The sequence below is a fragment of the Dreissena polymorpha genome, chromosome 4 (assembly GCF_020536995.1).
Source record: "Dreissena polymorpha isolate Duluth1 chromosome 4, UMN_Dpol_1.0, whole genome shotgun sequence".
In the NCBI taxonomy this organism is placed as follows: domain Eukaryota; kingdom Metazoa; phylum Mollusca; class Bivalvia; order Myida; family Dreissenidae; genus Dreissena; species Dreissena polymorpha.
Genome location: NC_068358.1, coordinates 50195514 through 50211764, shown reverse-complemented (window position 1 = coordinate 50211764; position 16251 = coordinate 50195514). Strand labels below are relative to the sequence as shown.

Sequence of the window (16251 nt, the reverse complement as noted above, 5' to 3'; positions counted from 1 at the left end):
CTTGGGCGCTCTTTCGAGGAACATTTAATATGTTGTTTAATGAGTTATTAAATTGGCACATTTATTAATTATATTTAAGTTAATTTCATTTTCTTCAAGTGCAAAGCGGTTTCATATAAGGTGTTTGGTTATAACTCTTGTGTTAGAGCTAAAATCACTAGACATATCACTATGCAGTTGTTAAATGCAACATGTATTTGTTATTAATCGAACGAATTGAAAATTATATATAAGACACCTTGCACTTTACCGTTCCATAAGATTATAACATTTTTTTATTTATTTTATTATGCAAGGTGACGTTAAAAGTAAAACATAGGGACATTTCAGCAGCCGCCGCCGATTATTGTGTCCTTAAATTGTCATGCGGGTCTTACGGGTAATACAAATAGGAATACGGGACTCAGGGGACGGGGTATTGCAGCTCTTAAAATGTAAGGAACTCCCCAATGATAAAAGAGCATAGGGGCAAAGAACAAGAAGTGTCATAAGAGGCTAATTATAGCCCTATCTAATCAGCTGGATCGGCATGAAATACAGGTACGTTGGAAAACCTTTCGATGTCAAGAGTATGATCATTTCAAATTGGAAAAATACAATACCTGGAAAAACAACTGAAAATATCCACGTCTCTGTACCTTACGGGCGTGTCTTTACCTCCACGAAAAAAGCACGTAGGAAGTCATGCTGATGGAAATAAGTGATTAAGTCGTATGTAAGGGAGAAAAATACGCGCAAAAAGCCACTGAAGAGTTACCTCCCCAAGAGAGCAGCACATCCCGCAAACGCCACTCGTTTTTCTTTTTTCGTATACCGTTTTTTTCAAACCAAGAACGGGAAACGAGATCAAACAATCCGTTCCAATTTTCAAACATTTATTTTTGTCATATGAATTGAAACAAAATATGAACAGGGAAATCAATTTCGTTTTTTGTTTTATAATAAGTACAACGAAAAACGATATAAAGAAATTAATTTTGTTTTCGTATTTTGTTTAAGTTTCGGTTATTAGAAAAACGGAATATGAACTTATATGCGTTGATTTTCGTGTTTCGTTGTTTCGAATGTTAAATGAAAAAGGAAAAGACGGTATATACACGGACCATTTTGCACTAAACAGCGGTATTACGTTAAGGTCAATATCTCGAAAACTAATAATCATCGAAACCTGATTTTTTGCGGTTTGTTTCTAACAGAATGTTGAAATAAAATATAAGTAAAACATTAAAATGTGATTTTTAAGCCATAATACCCATTTTCCATATCCACTGTCACATATGTTTATGTAAATTGTCTATGCAATTCAAATGTAAAAAACGCCTCTGATTATATTTGGAGTCAGCTGTTGAGGGGGGACAGGGGAGACACGTGCGCCCTGTTCCCGTCCCTGATAACAGTTCTCAGCCAATGATAACAGGCCTTAACATCCCACTGCATGTCTGAAAACAGTTCACGGAGTGGTCTATGGCGTTACAGTAAGCTACATCACAGAGGATATTCATTCCTTCACGGAGAGCAACTAACGCGTAGTTGAGGAACATGAATTGGATCTCGTGGGCTTCAACGGAAATCATATGGGTGCTGCTCTCTACCTCGCAACTGAAATAAAGAAAAGCTATCAGAATAATTCGTTATTCAGACACATCTTCTTGCATATTTCAACGTAAGCCGGGTTGTTAAATAGATGGTGTTTGTTTTGTATTTCTCTTTGATGTAAAAAAATTATACTTGTTATAAAAGTGTTCTCATCTCCAAGTTTAAGTTCAGACATGTAGACTAAAGCAAATAATAGAACACCATATTTTTATTTTACTCTAATACTTGATTTACAATTTAGATTCGTTTTTACAATATACATTTATTAATGTAAACAAAATTGAACTGAATACCCATTTTCTATAAGTACAATGTCCAGCCGTGAATCACTTTCCAACGCAGGTCGGACGTAACATGATTTAAGCAAGAGCTTAATATCTGGATCAAGGATAGAACTGGAAACCTTTACATACACCTTATCGCCTGATTGCATGTGCAGTGGGTGACTAGGTAATACTACCCTAAAGAGGGGGTCACTGAAGACAGAAATGCTTATGCTCTTCTCAGCGCTGTGCAATTGGTTTGTTGAGATGCTGGTAATAATATTTTTATCGACAGCATAGCAATCTACTTTCAATGTCCAGTTGAATGGGTTGGACGCAGAACTGTTTTGGGGGTCGAATATTAGCACCATTTGGTTCTCGAAGATATTTAGATTAGCTGAAACCTTCAACAATAATTTATTGTATCACCAGAAGTTTACCAAATGATAGACAATTTTTAACATTATGTCATATGCAATTTACACAAATAAATTAAATTAACACAAACAAAACCAATTATCGAAAATGAAATGTTACCTTTCTTTGCGTCATGCATTCTTGGAAGAACTTGTCGAACAGAAGATATTCATATACTTCACTGCCTACACATGAAGAAATCCCAAGATAAATGTGTATTTCATCCTTGTAATTCGGAAACAAACTACGCAGCAATGTCAGATTGACTCGGATGTACCATCCTTGATTTGAACACCCAGGATAAACCGCACTTGACATGGTAGAATCTTAAAGTAACAGCCACAATAAATTACACTAAATATACGTGTATACATATATAGGAATTATGAAACATGTATTCCGGAAACATTGTATTGCGAATAAATGTGTATTAATACACGCCAGACTGTTATTACCGTAATTACTCTAAGTTTTCGGACACCACGCCATATTGTATACTTTACTTTTACATATATTTACACGTTATTAAAAATAATTTCGCATGCTCTTGTGTACAGAAAATTACTCCAATGCTTGTTTCGACCAACGGGTTCAAAGATGAGATTTTGATCTACCAATACTCCACTGTGAACCTGTAATTAATGCACTTAAATAAAAATCTGCAAACTATGAATTCATAGTTTTTTCGTCAGTCTTAGTCACCTTCAAACGTTTGTGTATTAATAGAGGTGCTTTACTTTCTGAAGCGTTTATTATTCGTCACAGTTATCTCTCAGGGGTGAAACCATGTGTTATTACCGTATACATAGTTATTTACTCTAAGGCATTCACCTGCTAGGTTTATGACCTAATTCAGTCATAAAAACAGATGATGGAAGTGACACTTGATAAGCGGAAACAGGGAAACAATCTGGTAAAATAGCGCTTTAAATTTACTGTCCGAAAATATAGAGTCTTACTTTTATTAATGAAAACCCGAATGTCAAAAAATTGTGAGTTAAGAAAAATATTTATTTTTGTAAAAAAGGGGTTGTCCGAAACATTTAGAGTAATTACGGTAAACGCATGTGACCAGACATGAACAGACGCTATCGTAATCTTTCAATGTGCTTATGTTATAAATATAAAACACCGTACTTACTGATTGATATACAGGTTGTATTTTCGTTGGACCATTTCCCATTGCTTCTACAAACTCCCGTATATATTCCTTTTCGAATATAGCCAGAGCTGCAACTGACGGTTGAAATAGATCCATAAGACGTGAAACTTGATGTTACATGACCATTTGATGGCACTACAGGACTTCCACAGTCTACAAATTATATCATATTATTACAGGAAGAAGCAGTCATGTAATACACAATTGTATTTAAGTTATTTTTATAGAGCGGGTATGAGGGTGACGTTGGTTCTACTGGGCTGACTGAGGTGCGTTTTATAATTATTAAAATGTATCATACCTATCAGTTCACATGTCGGAGCTTTAGAGTTCCAAGTCCAGTTTGTACAAGTTGAACTGGAATTTCCTACCAGGCGATATCCTTCATCGCAGAGAAAAAAGGCTGTGTTGTTGCCCACAGTTATATGTCCGTGAGTAATGTTAAGAACGTCACACGCTATAATGGGAATTGAAAGTTTGAGCCTTCACAACATTACATTAAAACTGACCAAGTCTTAATGCACACAAACTTGCATATAAACGCATCCTGCAAAATCTTATAAAGTAATGCGTAGAGCCATAAAATATTAGTTTAACTAATATCACGGTATTCAATCATACTCGTTCGTCATGACAATTGACATAACTTTATGAACGACAATACCTTTAAATAGCTGTATGCTATCGATTCCAAGAAGCCCATCTTTCGATTCGTTAGCACGGAGTACAAACTACAAAATACATAAAAAGTACTTTATACTTAATTTAAGAATACTGTTAATGTTCGACTAAAACTAAACATTCTGCAGACCACTATAATATATGTACACAAAGTTATTCAATAGCCTATTGAACTAAGATGATCCTTGTTCACATTTCAGTTTAATTATTTTGATGCTATTGTCAAAGTGTTAGTATAAACAAACCGTGTTTTAAATGGAACGTTTGTAGTTATACACGTCAATTGAATAATATCGAAATAAAGGTAAGCGTCTTCACCTTACATTTGATTATAATATACAAGCATGTACTCATAAACATACCCTGAAATGTTTTTCTTCAATAAAAGTAAAGGTTTCATTTATCCATAATTTATCTTGTTTAATGTATTTCCAAAACATGTCTAAATCATAGGTTTCGTTGTTTTCCGTGTCAACCGTGACAAGTATTGCTCCAGATGGAAACAGCTGGTGTAATCTTATTTTATATAGCCCTGGTTGAAGAATGGATGATATCATTATGAAACTTATATTGTTCGCAACTGATGTGTTTTCCCACCTCAATATGTAACAGGAGTCACCTATAAAATCAAGAAAAAAGGCAATTCTGTCACTATTTTCAGTAATGCAGGTTTCACAGACTATTTTCATAATACTTGAAACATCAGTACGAGACAACTCGAACATTACATTGTATTCTGAAATGCAGTAGTTAATCATGTACTTTAACTGCTTAATAAAATTGATAAAAACTATTGATAAAATATGCATGTATGTAATAGTTTCAACAAGAATATCACCGTGTCTTCTACCAGATTTTAAAGAACTGTTTTGTTTTAAATATGTGCTTATACTTCGTCATACCTTGGCCACTAGTGGGAAAAGTTACATTGCTTTCATGTCTCATATCAAATGTGGCATTTGGTTTCACGGGTTGCATGGTAGAACTGTTTTCACATGTGCACGTCTCATTGTCATCAGATGAACAACTTTCCTCTGGAACTTCTAGAAATACGGTTTGAAGCACGCATTTCTGGTCTTTATAACTCCACTGCCCATTTCCATCGCATTTTGAAATCCTATTGCCAGTAAGTGTGTAGCCCGGAAAACAGGTTATTGTCACGGTTGAATTATATGTAGTATATCCAGTAGACAGATGGCTGTACGTAGGTGGATAAAATGGTCCGCAGTCTATAATCAAACTTTTTTATGACGCAAATAGACCACTTAAAGGATCTAGGAAATATCAGTGTTTGTAAATTTATCTAGTTCAAGGGGAACATTAAATAAAAAAATGCACAAATAACGCATACTGTTATTTGTTATCAAACGGATCGCATCAACGTAAAATTGTTGCTGACAAATTCACTGGAAAACGATAACGCATTATACTTTGAAAAGTATGTAAAAATCAATGAACGGTAGTTAAAAATAAAGCTTGAATTTAACGATATACGAAAACATAATTGAATCTCACCGACTAATGTACACCGTTGACCAGTGCTGCTCCATTGTCCGTTGCTCGCACACGTTGACGTGCTGCTGCCGTTAAGACTGTATCCTGTATGGCACGTTATTGTTGCTATGGATCCAAATGTGGTGGCAGTTGTTGAAACGCTCCCGTTAAACAGTGTGTAAAAATGGCCACAGTCTTTAATGTAGCCAAACAGAAATGAAAAAAAATCCAACACAACATAATACGACTATATACAAATCATAAAATAAATGCCATGTAAGCGAAACATTAACATATTTGCTGCACGCTATGTTTGTACTAAATCAAATAAAGTATGATCAAATGGAAACCATGGCATATGTACAAAACGCACATTAAAAAACGTGTCCTCCCGGTGATCAAAGAGTATTATCCAATCACAATAGTGTCGTAACCTCTGTTTGATGGCGCCTAAATTTGATACGCGTTTAAGATCGAGTATTCGTGATTTCATGAAATTGATAACAGAAGAGAAAATCAAAACAATAAATAACGTGTATTTAATCAAATACAACAATATATAAGGATACAAACTCCTTATTAAAAATCGGATATGCCACCTCAAATAATTGCACCTTTTGTAAAACTGAAAGTGAAACTATATGACACATTTTGGGAATGTAAGCATGTCAATAAGTTAATAACATAATTGTTTTCTGTATGTAATCATTTTTCAAACGTCAAAACATACCTTCCTTTCTTTTGGGAAATGTAAATACAAATGGACCCTTAAATTGAACATTTGTTTTGATCACAATGTTAAGTTACACTTGTAAAATGAACTAAACTAGACCTACTATTAAAGAAGCTAAATCACACCTGTCCTTGCATTACAGTGTATTGAATGAAATTAACAATGTTATTGATTTGCGTCAAATTAAAGATATGGAACTTTTGTTAGCTCCTTAACTGTAGCTAATGATAAGGGATTATATAAGTCACTTTTTGTCAAGTATTTGTTAAACCAATATTGCTTTTATTGTATTGTACGAGCTATCGATGTTCAAATGTATAATATTTATAATAATATGCATACATTTCTTGCGATCTATGTGTGGTGTAGAGGGGGATGTCCTAAACCCTCACACATATTATTTGTATTGTTTTGTAAAAGCTATTGATAATCGAATGTTAAAAATGTGTTATAATATGCATACATCGCTTGCAAAATATGTACTGTGTTGAGTGGGATGCCCTCGACCATCACACACATATTTTCAAGGAAAATAAAATATATCGAACGGAAAAAAATGTATAAAAAATAGTCCTTGTGCTGTTAAGTGTATAATTACTGTTTCTGGATTCCATAAAATCGTTCTTCGTGAACATGTTCTATTCTAACAACTTTGGTTTTTGCGTTTACACATGTTAAATATGTAACAAACAACATACACACTTAATAAGTGCAATTGAACAAAGAAAACCCACCGACGGGTGAACATGTCTGGCCAGTGCTGGTCCACAATCCACTTTTTCCACATGTGGAAGTGTTGCTTCCGTTCAAAATGTAGCCTGTATTACACGTGATTGTTGTCGTTGATCCGTATGTGGTTGCTGTGGACCACGCGGTACCATGTGAGGTCGTTGGAAAATGTCCACAATCTGAAATAAATTGCATTACGGAATATACCCATGCATTCAAAAATATGCTCAAAAAAATAAAACAAATTAACGTACAATTATAGTGAAAATGTTCCCAGTCTTTATAATAGAAATAAAAAATTAAAAATAAAATATTAATTACACTATTCGTTTAAGTTGTATACAAACTTCACAATTTAATCATAAATAACGCAAGATAATAGTAACTTTCTGCGTCAACAATACTGCTTTTTTGTATTGCCTACCTATGTATGGAACGGTATTAAGGAAAACAGTACATCCTTCTTTATGACCGTGTCATGATTCATGATGGTACTTTATATTTGTATGTAGACACCTTTTCATGCTTAATGTCACTAACATCGTGCCTGATGACAAATGTCATTTTACATTCGGCTTGATGGTATCATTCATGTGTGCACATGCAACATTCTTGTTCGTAAATTACATGCTTGGTATATGTATGTTGGATTTTGCAGAGAGACTTTTGCAATAGGCGCATTACAAAATCGAATCAAACATTGATGCCTTTTATAAATTAACGCGATAGCAAAATGTGAATTTCATCCAAACACAAAGTAACATACAATCACGCATGATACAATTATGTCAAATGACAGTGGTTCCGATTTGCTTCGGACGACTACGGAAATGTACGGCGTATAACGGAAATGTTATGTTATGTCCATACGCCCGCCGTTCGTCCCTCAGTCCATGTTTGTCGGACGCTGTAACTTGCAGGGGATAATGATAATGTAACATAATGACAGAATTAAAAAACAAAAAAGTAGCATTATCGCCCATGAGAGTCGCCCGTGATGCGACTGTGTGTTCGCACGTGAGGGAACGCGCGGTCAGCAGGCCGGCCGGCCGGCCGACCGACTCACCCACCCATTGGTAAGCTGCGCTATGCGTGAGGCGGTCGATTCTCCGAAACTGCTGCAAGAGCTCCATCGGACGTTCGACTGATTGCCGCCCGGCTTCGGTTGAAAGACCGCGCCGAGCTGGCAGGACACGTCAAGGCTCTCCGTATCGAAGGCAAGAAAGCCGTGTCCGACTCGGGACCGAATAGTTCTAGCTCCGTTTGCACCGCCGAGGGCAGGTCTGTGGTTTCTTCCCTCTGGCCGGGTGTGTATGCGGCCGGGACAAAAAACTGTGATCCGCTTTCTCCTTATCTTTGCAACGTGGTTCCTCACGCTGGCCGCCCCCGCTTGGAGTACCATGTTCTGTCTCTCGCTGTACAAGCGCTCAATGTCCCTGCTCTCAAAGACCGGTCCGCGACGATCATCTACTGCCCGGGAGACTTAACACGTCGCGAGAGATACAAAAGCATGTTTTCTCCAAAAAAGGTACGCTTTTGTTTCCAGCTTTACCGTCCCAAAAGGGGTTCTAACCGCCTATCTGGAATGTAGCCCTTTTGGATACATTGACATCGAAGCCACCGATAGATTCTTTACCGAGAGCAGGCCTTCAGATTCAACCGCGTGTTCGGCAAGGCGTCCGCGATCACAGGGCGAGACAAACGGTACCCATAGTTCCCGAGAGAGACAGTCTAGCAGTCAGGCCTCGCGAGCTCGGTACCCCGACTATGCCCGCGAGACCACCCCTACAATATGCGAGTCCCGGCTACAGCTGCCGTTCACACGCGCTCCACGAGGATCAGTCCAGTGTACAGGCCTCGCGTGCTCGGTTGCCCGGCCCTCGCGACGAGGCCCGCGAGACTACCCCTACAAGACCTGTTTACATTATATTTATTTATTTATTTCCAAATTGATTGAAAATGATGTTTTTTTATATTTAAATAGTATGTGTTTATATACATTGTAATTATGGCCTTGCTAACTGACATGAGAAATATGAAAGCTACATGCACAGGTCTGTGGGGTGGGGCTTCTTTATAAATATGAGGTCGATATACAATGCACATCGGTATATTACGTCTACTGTAATTATTTCGACTAAGGATGGGCCACACTTCCAACACATAAGCTCCGTTATCTCCTGAGTAAAGTACATAAACATTTTGTGGAGTACCAATTGCAACTTGTCCATATCAAAAAACATTATTGGCAGTAATTTTTTGTGTATATAGTAGGCTTACTGGTATTAATAGCAAAATAAAACGTATTTAGTTTAATGGATATTATAAAACCAAGGAAACACATTCAGTTTATTCAGTATAGAAGTCAGAATGGTTCGGATGTTTTCAGAAACATAATTTATTTAACATACGGAAAATTAAAGAGCGCCACCTGCTGAAATGATGTGCTAACTTGCATTCGGCTTAGTTTCAGTCTGCTTACTGTCTGTTGCTAACTGACTTTGTTAATGACGCTTAATGTCAAAACTGATTATGATTCGTTTTAGATAACAGTTTCATCACGCTTGTTAAAATTTTAAAGTATACATTTATGTCAGTGAAAAGTTATGTTATTCAATCATGAATCAGGAATAATGAACATACAAACATCCATTTGTCACCAATCATGTTGCAACAATCATCAAGTTTGAACGAATCGACAGCAAGCATGTTAGAATTGTCCAGAAGCATATTAGAATATATATCAGTCATAATGTAAATATTCGACATGAATGATGAAATTGTTACCTAAATACCATTCCGTACCTATAAGTTCACAGCTCGGCGCTTCAGAGGTCCACTTCCATTGCGTACACGTGGAACTGGAATTTCCTACCAGGCGATATCCTTCATCGCAACGAAAGTAGGCTGTGTGTTTATCCACAATTATTTTCCCATTTGTTATGTTCAGAAGATCGCACCCTGCAATTACAACTCGTGTACTTAATGGAAAAATATACAATCTCTGAACCCAGGTAAACTGATGGAACTATCTGCTCCCGAATCAATTTAGCAAAAACTACTTTGCAACGTACCTTAAGCGTAGCTCTTATTATGCCGAGATCGATGTATGGAAAGCATTGACAGTGCGAAGAAAATGTTAAGATCTCGTATAACAATTTTTCAAATATGATTGTTGTCTCCATACTTGTGTTATTTTGTTACAATCACGTATTTATACTAGCGGTCGTTTTCTTTGTGTAGACAAGTTACACTGCACTCTTCTATTTCTTTGATACAAATAATATATATTTTGTAAATAATAGGTATGTGACGATTAAACATGCCTTTGATTTTTAGGCTGCATGTGATCAATCTTATTGTAGGCATAGTTACTTAAGATTTTATTGAGCTTGGTGTATTCAGGACTCGATTATCAACACTTAATTTTGATGGACAAGTTTCGTGACATCTTTAAATTTAACGTTTTATTTTCGTAGCAAGCATTTCCTTTGCGCATATTCTATTAAAAACTAAGTTATTTTGGTTTCTATTTCATTGGATATTTACAATTTAACTAAAACAAGATATGCTAAAATAATTATTCAGGTCCAACAAATGATAGTTTAATTGGATCTTTGTGTGTAAAATTTGCATATACTTCGATTGAATTTACTTCATATCGTTCCTTTTTGTGGTTTTTTGTTTTTTTCATTTAAATGCTCAAACGAGTTTAAAATGCAAAGTTTCGGAAAATTTAACTCGACCGTGTTGACACATCACGGAAGTAATGGTTTATAGAATGATTATTACTTTGTTAAAATAGCAATACTTTTAGTACCTTTGTCTGTATATAAAGTCAATATATCATTACATATGTACATTATGAATATTCTACGTGAAAACATTATGAATATTCTACGTGAAAACATTATGAATATTCTACATGAAAACATTATGAATATTCTACGTTATGAACATTATGAGTATTCTACGTGAAAACAAAACATTTGTTTTTATTTTTAAAATCGGTATTTTCATCGCTTTCTTTGACAATACCCGATACTAACTTGTGACTTAAACCGTTTAAAATACATGGGAAAAAGTTATGAAGCTTTACGTGCAGAGAGTCGGTAACCAATGGTATTTTTTCGATGCCCGTGTCAGTAGCATTTTACAAGCGGTACCAGCTATCATTTTTCTGTATATAAGGTACGTATGCTAGTCGATATACTATCGCCCCCACCCCCTCCTATAACAAATAGAAAGCACAAAAATGTGTAAGGATAAAATGCTTTTAAACTATGTCCAAACAAATCAAGATGCAACTGCGTTGTAAGAAAGTGTTTTGAAATATTCAAATGACCGCCAACATTTGTAAAGATATTGCGTAAAAAGATCAAATGAACCGCTGTTCTGACAGCTCATGCTGTATTTGGTGTTACATATAAATCATCAAACATGAATTAACTTATACTAAACAAAAACAACGATTCACTTATTTATACAAACTCAATAAGTCCGAAGGCCGACATTGTGTTTTATTGGAATTGATCATGTGATTGCACAAGTTGCCAAAACTGTTGATAATTAAGATAACATGAAAATAACTCTGCAAAAATATATTTATTTAAACTCTTAATTTTAGATTTATATATTATGATTTTGACATTACTAAACATGTATATTGTTCCGAAATATTTTACACAAAAAGAGATATATACGCGACCTAACAATACGAGTAAAAATTTATAGCCTGCTACCTTCTGGTTCAATATCATACAAGCGAAATATCAATTACACTATATTTTCAAAACATCATTAATCCAATGTGTTGGCTAAAATGGTAATGTATATGAGATGGTATGTGATGGACATTATCCAGACAACTACATGTACCTTCATAGAAAATGTCTTATCTCAAATATCACTTCGCTCTTGAACTAAACTAATTACGTATAACTAAGAGCGGATGAGTGCATCAGGCTTAAGAACAAGATGAGAAAAATACTGCATTTTTACTAACTTTTAGACGGATCAGTGTCACAAGTTTTCTTAATGTGAATGTCATAAAACTAGGGTAGACATAAAAAAGAGAAGAATAACGATGGTCCTTTGCGCTAAAATATGGTCACGGGCACCATTGGTTTAAGATATGACATAGATGCCTGTGTTGGACCATGCTTTACCCAGATTTAAACATGGTCTTTAGATTGTCAATATTATCATTCTAACCATTCTTCTTCATAAATGTGGCCACTAGACGGACAGAGTTTACCTGATGACCTACTTTTAAGACGCACTTGAAATATGAAACATTAAAAGTGTGGTAACGAGCAAAAAATTGATGATGCAGATCCTATTCCGCTCACCGCACGACGTTGGAAGCGGTACAAAAGGGTGATCACAACGGCTCTCCTTAAGCTATTCATGCCGAAAAAAGCGTAAAACTAAGTAGAGCTAGGCAGACAAACATAACACTTGTGAGTTAATCATGTTAGATTGGCTGCCTTAATTAAGAGATGATGGTCATATTGAAGATATGATATTTTTCATTTAGTTACAAATATCTTGTATCTAAGGTCATGCTTGTCACCATATAGGAAATATTGGAAATATTTGTATACTAGTATGTTTTCCTTGGTTTTGAAAAAAACGATGCTGTCACTTTACGCATTAAACTCATAACAAAAAAAACTATGTAAATGATCCATCAAGTGTATTGAAATAAGAAAATAATGCTGAAGATGTTATTATAAGTGTATTTCAAACAATGGAAAAATGTGGGCTAATGGAATAGCATGTGTGCTGGTGGCGTTCTTATTATATTCAGCTAGTGATTACAATCTTATTTAAGAACTAATACTTGGGGTGTATTGTATGATGAGTTTTTTTATCTTGCAAACGCTACATGTTTACGCTTAACTTGACCATATAAACTTGTAATAATTAAAAACAATCACTCAAAATATACAGAAGAAGAGTTCATTCAATTGCAGAAATGTTTTATTTAAAATTGGAAAAGACGTGCACAAATAAACAGTAATAAGTAAAGGAAACAATCCATGCGTGAAATTTATTGAAAAATAATATCGTTCAAAGATCACATATCATAGGAATAATAACGTCGGATGCTTTCCGGCACCATAAGTCATTGCATTACATGCAATCACTAGTCGTTTATTTAGGAGTTAAAGAATAAAGCGATTGCATAATCATACTAATTCATATAAAATCTTGGACAAATAACCTACGACCAACAGACATTCCGTATGACCTATTTTTGTCAAACATCAAGCAATCTGATAATGAAATAAGAGTATTGTTTTGAGTTTACTTTTCACAACGTAATGTATTCTCCTCATGATTTGGACTGAGTTTATTCTTCACAACTTATTACAATCTACTCATTTCACTTATTTAACTAACATACATCTGAATAATTGCATTATTTAATCAGTTGTTTGGTGGGATGCCAACCCCGTAATTTATTTGCAAATAACTAGTTGTAATTTGACTTTATTATAAGTTATTTTGGTGGTTATTTTTCGGGATTTTGATTACTCAGTTTTAGCATGTGATAAAGCATTCAATTGAAAACATAATTTCCCCTTTATTTATTTTTGCTCAAGAAAAGATCTTCGTGACTGAAATTTAAAGTTTGCACCAATACATGCTTCATTAGCGTGGTTGTATCACCGATTTTTTTATGTTCTGTAAAAAATTCTACATCTTTAGATACCTTAAAGCAATAATTGGCAATTCGTCTGGAAAGTCATGTGCAAGGTCAATGTGACTGGTTAATATACATTAAAAACTATTCAAACACCATGTATATGCTCTATGTAGTATTGTTTTATTTTGTTATACATGACATGGTTGGATTTATAATTTTCTGTGTTCACCTTGTCAGCCATCACGGATCATAAAAAAGCCTACAGATGACAAAGTTGCATCATTTCGTTTCTTTAACAGAAATGATAGAGATTGATTAAATGCACACACTTACTGTACGCAATATTTTTTGGGGTCTGTGCAATTTTTTGGATTGGGCATAGCAGCTTGTATTGCACAATGATCAAAGTGTTGATTTTGATGTAAAATGTTTGCCATTAATTGTATTGATGTCCAAAATATCAATAATGAGACATAACAATGTTGATTGTGTATGACTAGCACAGTCGTTCCATAATATTGGAGCATTATACATAATATTGAAAGGCTAATCGTAAGCCAGTATTAAAAAACTTGCAAAGTTTGAAAATAAAATATGCATTTTTGACATGTACGTGTTACGCATTTTTGAACATATCGTTATGTTTATATGAGAAGAAAATAAATTATAAAATTAAACTTAATAAACGCGTCTAAATTTAATGCAGTTTATACTTTCGGACTACGTAAGTGTGCGATTTGTGACCAAAAAACGACATAATATTGGCTTTTGTTAAATACCTTTAAATACCTGCACATGATCAATTCCGAGATGCTCGTTTGTCGAGTCATTAGTACGGAACGCAATCTGTCAAAATATGATATTGCTAAATTATATATGGTATATCTGAATAGAAACATTCTTTTTTATCAAAATTTTTAAAACCATTTATGGAACTTACAATTTTAGTAAGGCTCGATACATCATCTACAAAGAATGCCCATTAACAATAGTATACACATTAATGCTTTTGCCCATATTTTGAATGCGTCTTAAGTTTGGATATTTAATTGTTGTCAAATCTGAAATATATACAAGTATTTTTTATACTACTGAAATGTAACTAAAGATCCTACCCTAAAATGTCTATCTTCCGCAATAACCACTGTTTCGTTTATGTTTTGATCTCGTTCAATATGGGTTGGATTTTTGCTTTAATTGAAATCTGTTTTCATAATGATATATAGTTCTCCAGCAGAACGTAAGTTTCGAAAACTGATAAGATAAACTCCTGGTTGAAAAGTGGACGATAACAAAGCAAACCCGCTTTGGGACTGTACTAATTTGTTTTCCCAGGCCATCATGTCGCAGGAGTTGTCTTTAAAATGAAACATATATAACGCTTATGTGTATGCTATCTAGTCATTAACGTATATGATATTGTGCACATTTGAATTAAAGAAGAACAAGTGATAAATGAATAATACTTTTTCCTACTATACACGACCAATATTGAAACGCATGCATTCGTGTTGTTACGCAAGTAACGTGTAACCTTATCGAAATTCAACAAAGCTAGGTTTCATTTAATGTAGATGCATGAACAAACCTTGTCCATTCAGATGTAAACTGTCATTCATATTGTATGGCATATCGACTGTATTGTTGAAGTTCGTGTCCTTCACGATTGATGTGCTGTCACATTTGCATGTGGCATTGTCCTCAAATGTACAATTTGCTTCAGGTACTTTCAGAAAGACGGTTTGTAGGATGCATTCCTGGTCTGCGTTACGCCACTTCCCGTTTTCTTCACAGGTAGATATACCAGTTCCCGTAAGTTTGTAGCCCGGAAAGCATGTTATGATTACTGTTGAATTATATGTGGTTGGTCCAGTTGATATCCAACTTTGCGTTGGCCTTGGATATCGTCCACAATCTAAGCGAATCAAAGTAAAGTATCCTTCTTTTTACAAATATGGAAAAGCGAATGCGATGTTGGTGTCGACTGTTCAAATGTTAAAACGACTAACAATAGTAGTATCACTGCAATTTGTAATTTGCATTACATTTTATGTATGAAGTGTGTTTTAAATAATCTTTACCGACTGGTGTACATAAATGACCGACGTTGCTCCACATTCCATTGCTGTTACAGGTGGATGTGTTCCTTCCATAGAGTTTGTATCCGATGTGACAAGTAATCGTTGCTGTGGACCCATATGTGGTGTTCGTTGTTGAAACGAAACTATTGTTTGGTCTGTTGAATGTCCCACAATCTATCATAGTATGACATATTTATGTACTATAGATATACATACATACATTAAAGTTCATGTGTACTACCTGAAACATTCACAAATATGAAAGGAACTGCATGATAGCACTCACCAAGTGGTTCACATGTCCCCTCTACATTGTCCCATATCCCATTGCTGTAACATGTGAGTGTGGCGTTCCCATGCAGACTGTATCCGGTGTGACACGTGATCGTTGCCGTTGATCGATAGGTTGTATCAGTTGATGACGCAGTACCGTATGAAAG

General features: G+C 35.1%; 1 protein-coding gene and 1 long non-coding RNA gene across 3 annotated transcripts; both read right to left on the bottom strand.

Moving 5' to 3' along the window:
• Nucleotides 1-893: 893 nt before the first annotated feature.
• On the bottom strand, nucleotides 894-10022 carry LOC127878172 (CUB and sushi domain-containing protein 3-like). 2 transcript variants are annotated; one of them, XM_052424643.1, is made up of 11 exons: nucleotides 9881-10022; nucleotides 7081-7254; nucleotides 5635-5808; nucleotides 5022-5348; nucleotides 4482-4738; nucleotides 4103-4169; nucleotides 3740-3895; nucleotides 3418-3591; nucleotides 2397-2602; nucleotides 1890-2263; nucleotides 894-1599 (listed from the first exon to the last, which is right to left on the bottom strand). In XM_052424643.1, exons 4-11 carry the CDS (start codon nucleotides 5095-5097, stop codon nucleotides 1401-1403), a joined length of 1509 nt encoding a protein of 502 aa, XP_052280603.1. In that variant the 5' UTR covers nucleotides 5098-5348; nucleotides 5635-5808; nucleotides 7081-7254; nucleotides 9881-10022; the 3' UTR covers nucleotides 894-1400. The 2 variants fall into 2 exon arrangements, with proteins under 2 accessions (XP_052280603.1, XP_052280602.1); XM_052424642.1 differs by lacking the exon at nucleotides 9881-10022 and having other exon boundaries at nucleotides 7081-7297.
• A 5302-nt stretch (nucleotides 10023-15324) lies between these two features.
• Nucleotides 15325-16251, bottom strand: LOC127876621 (uncharacterized). The gene is made up of 3 exons (XR_008047973.1): nucleotides 16098-16251; nucleotides 15812-15985; nucleotides 15325-15645 (listed from the first exon to the last, which is right to left on the bottom strand). It is a non-coding gene; the product is annotated as an uncharacterized LOC127876621 (long non-coding RNA).

Bases quoted from the DNA above. Each gene is read 5' to 3' on its own strand.
- LOC127878172 (XM_052424642.1), bottom strand. From the start codon at position 7,270: ATGCAATTTATTTCAGATTGTGGACATTTTCCAACGACCTCACATGGT. The intron at 3,592-3,739 runs GTATGATACATT...TATAATTTGTAG, and splicing joins TCCGACATGTGAACTGATAG to ACTGTGGAAGTCCTGTAGTG. The intron at 2,264-2,396 runs GTAACATTTCAT...TTATTGTTGAAG, and splicing joins AATGCATGACGCAAAGAAAG to GTTTCAGCTAATCTAAATAT.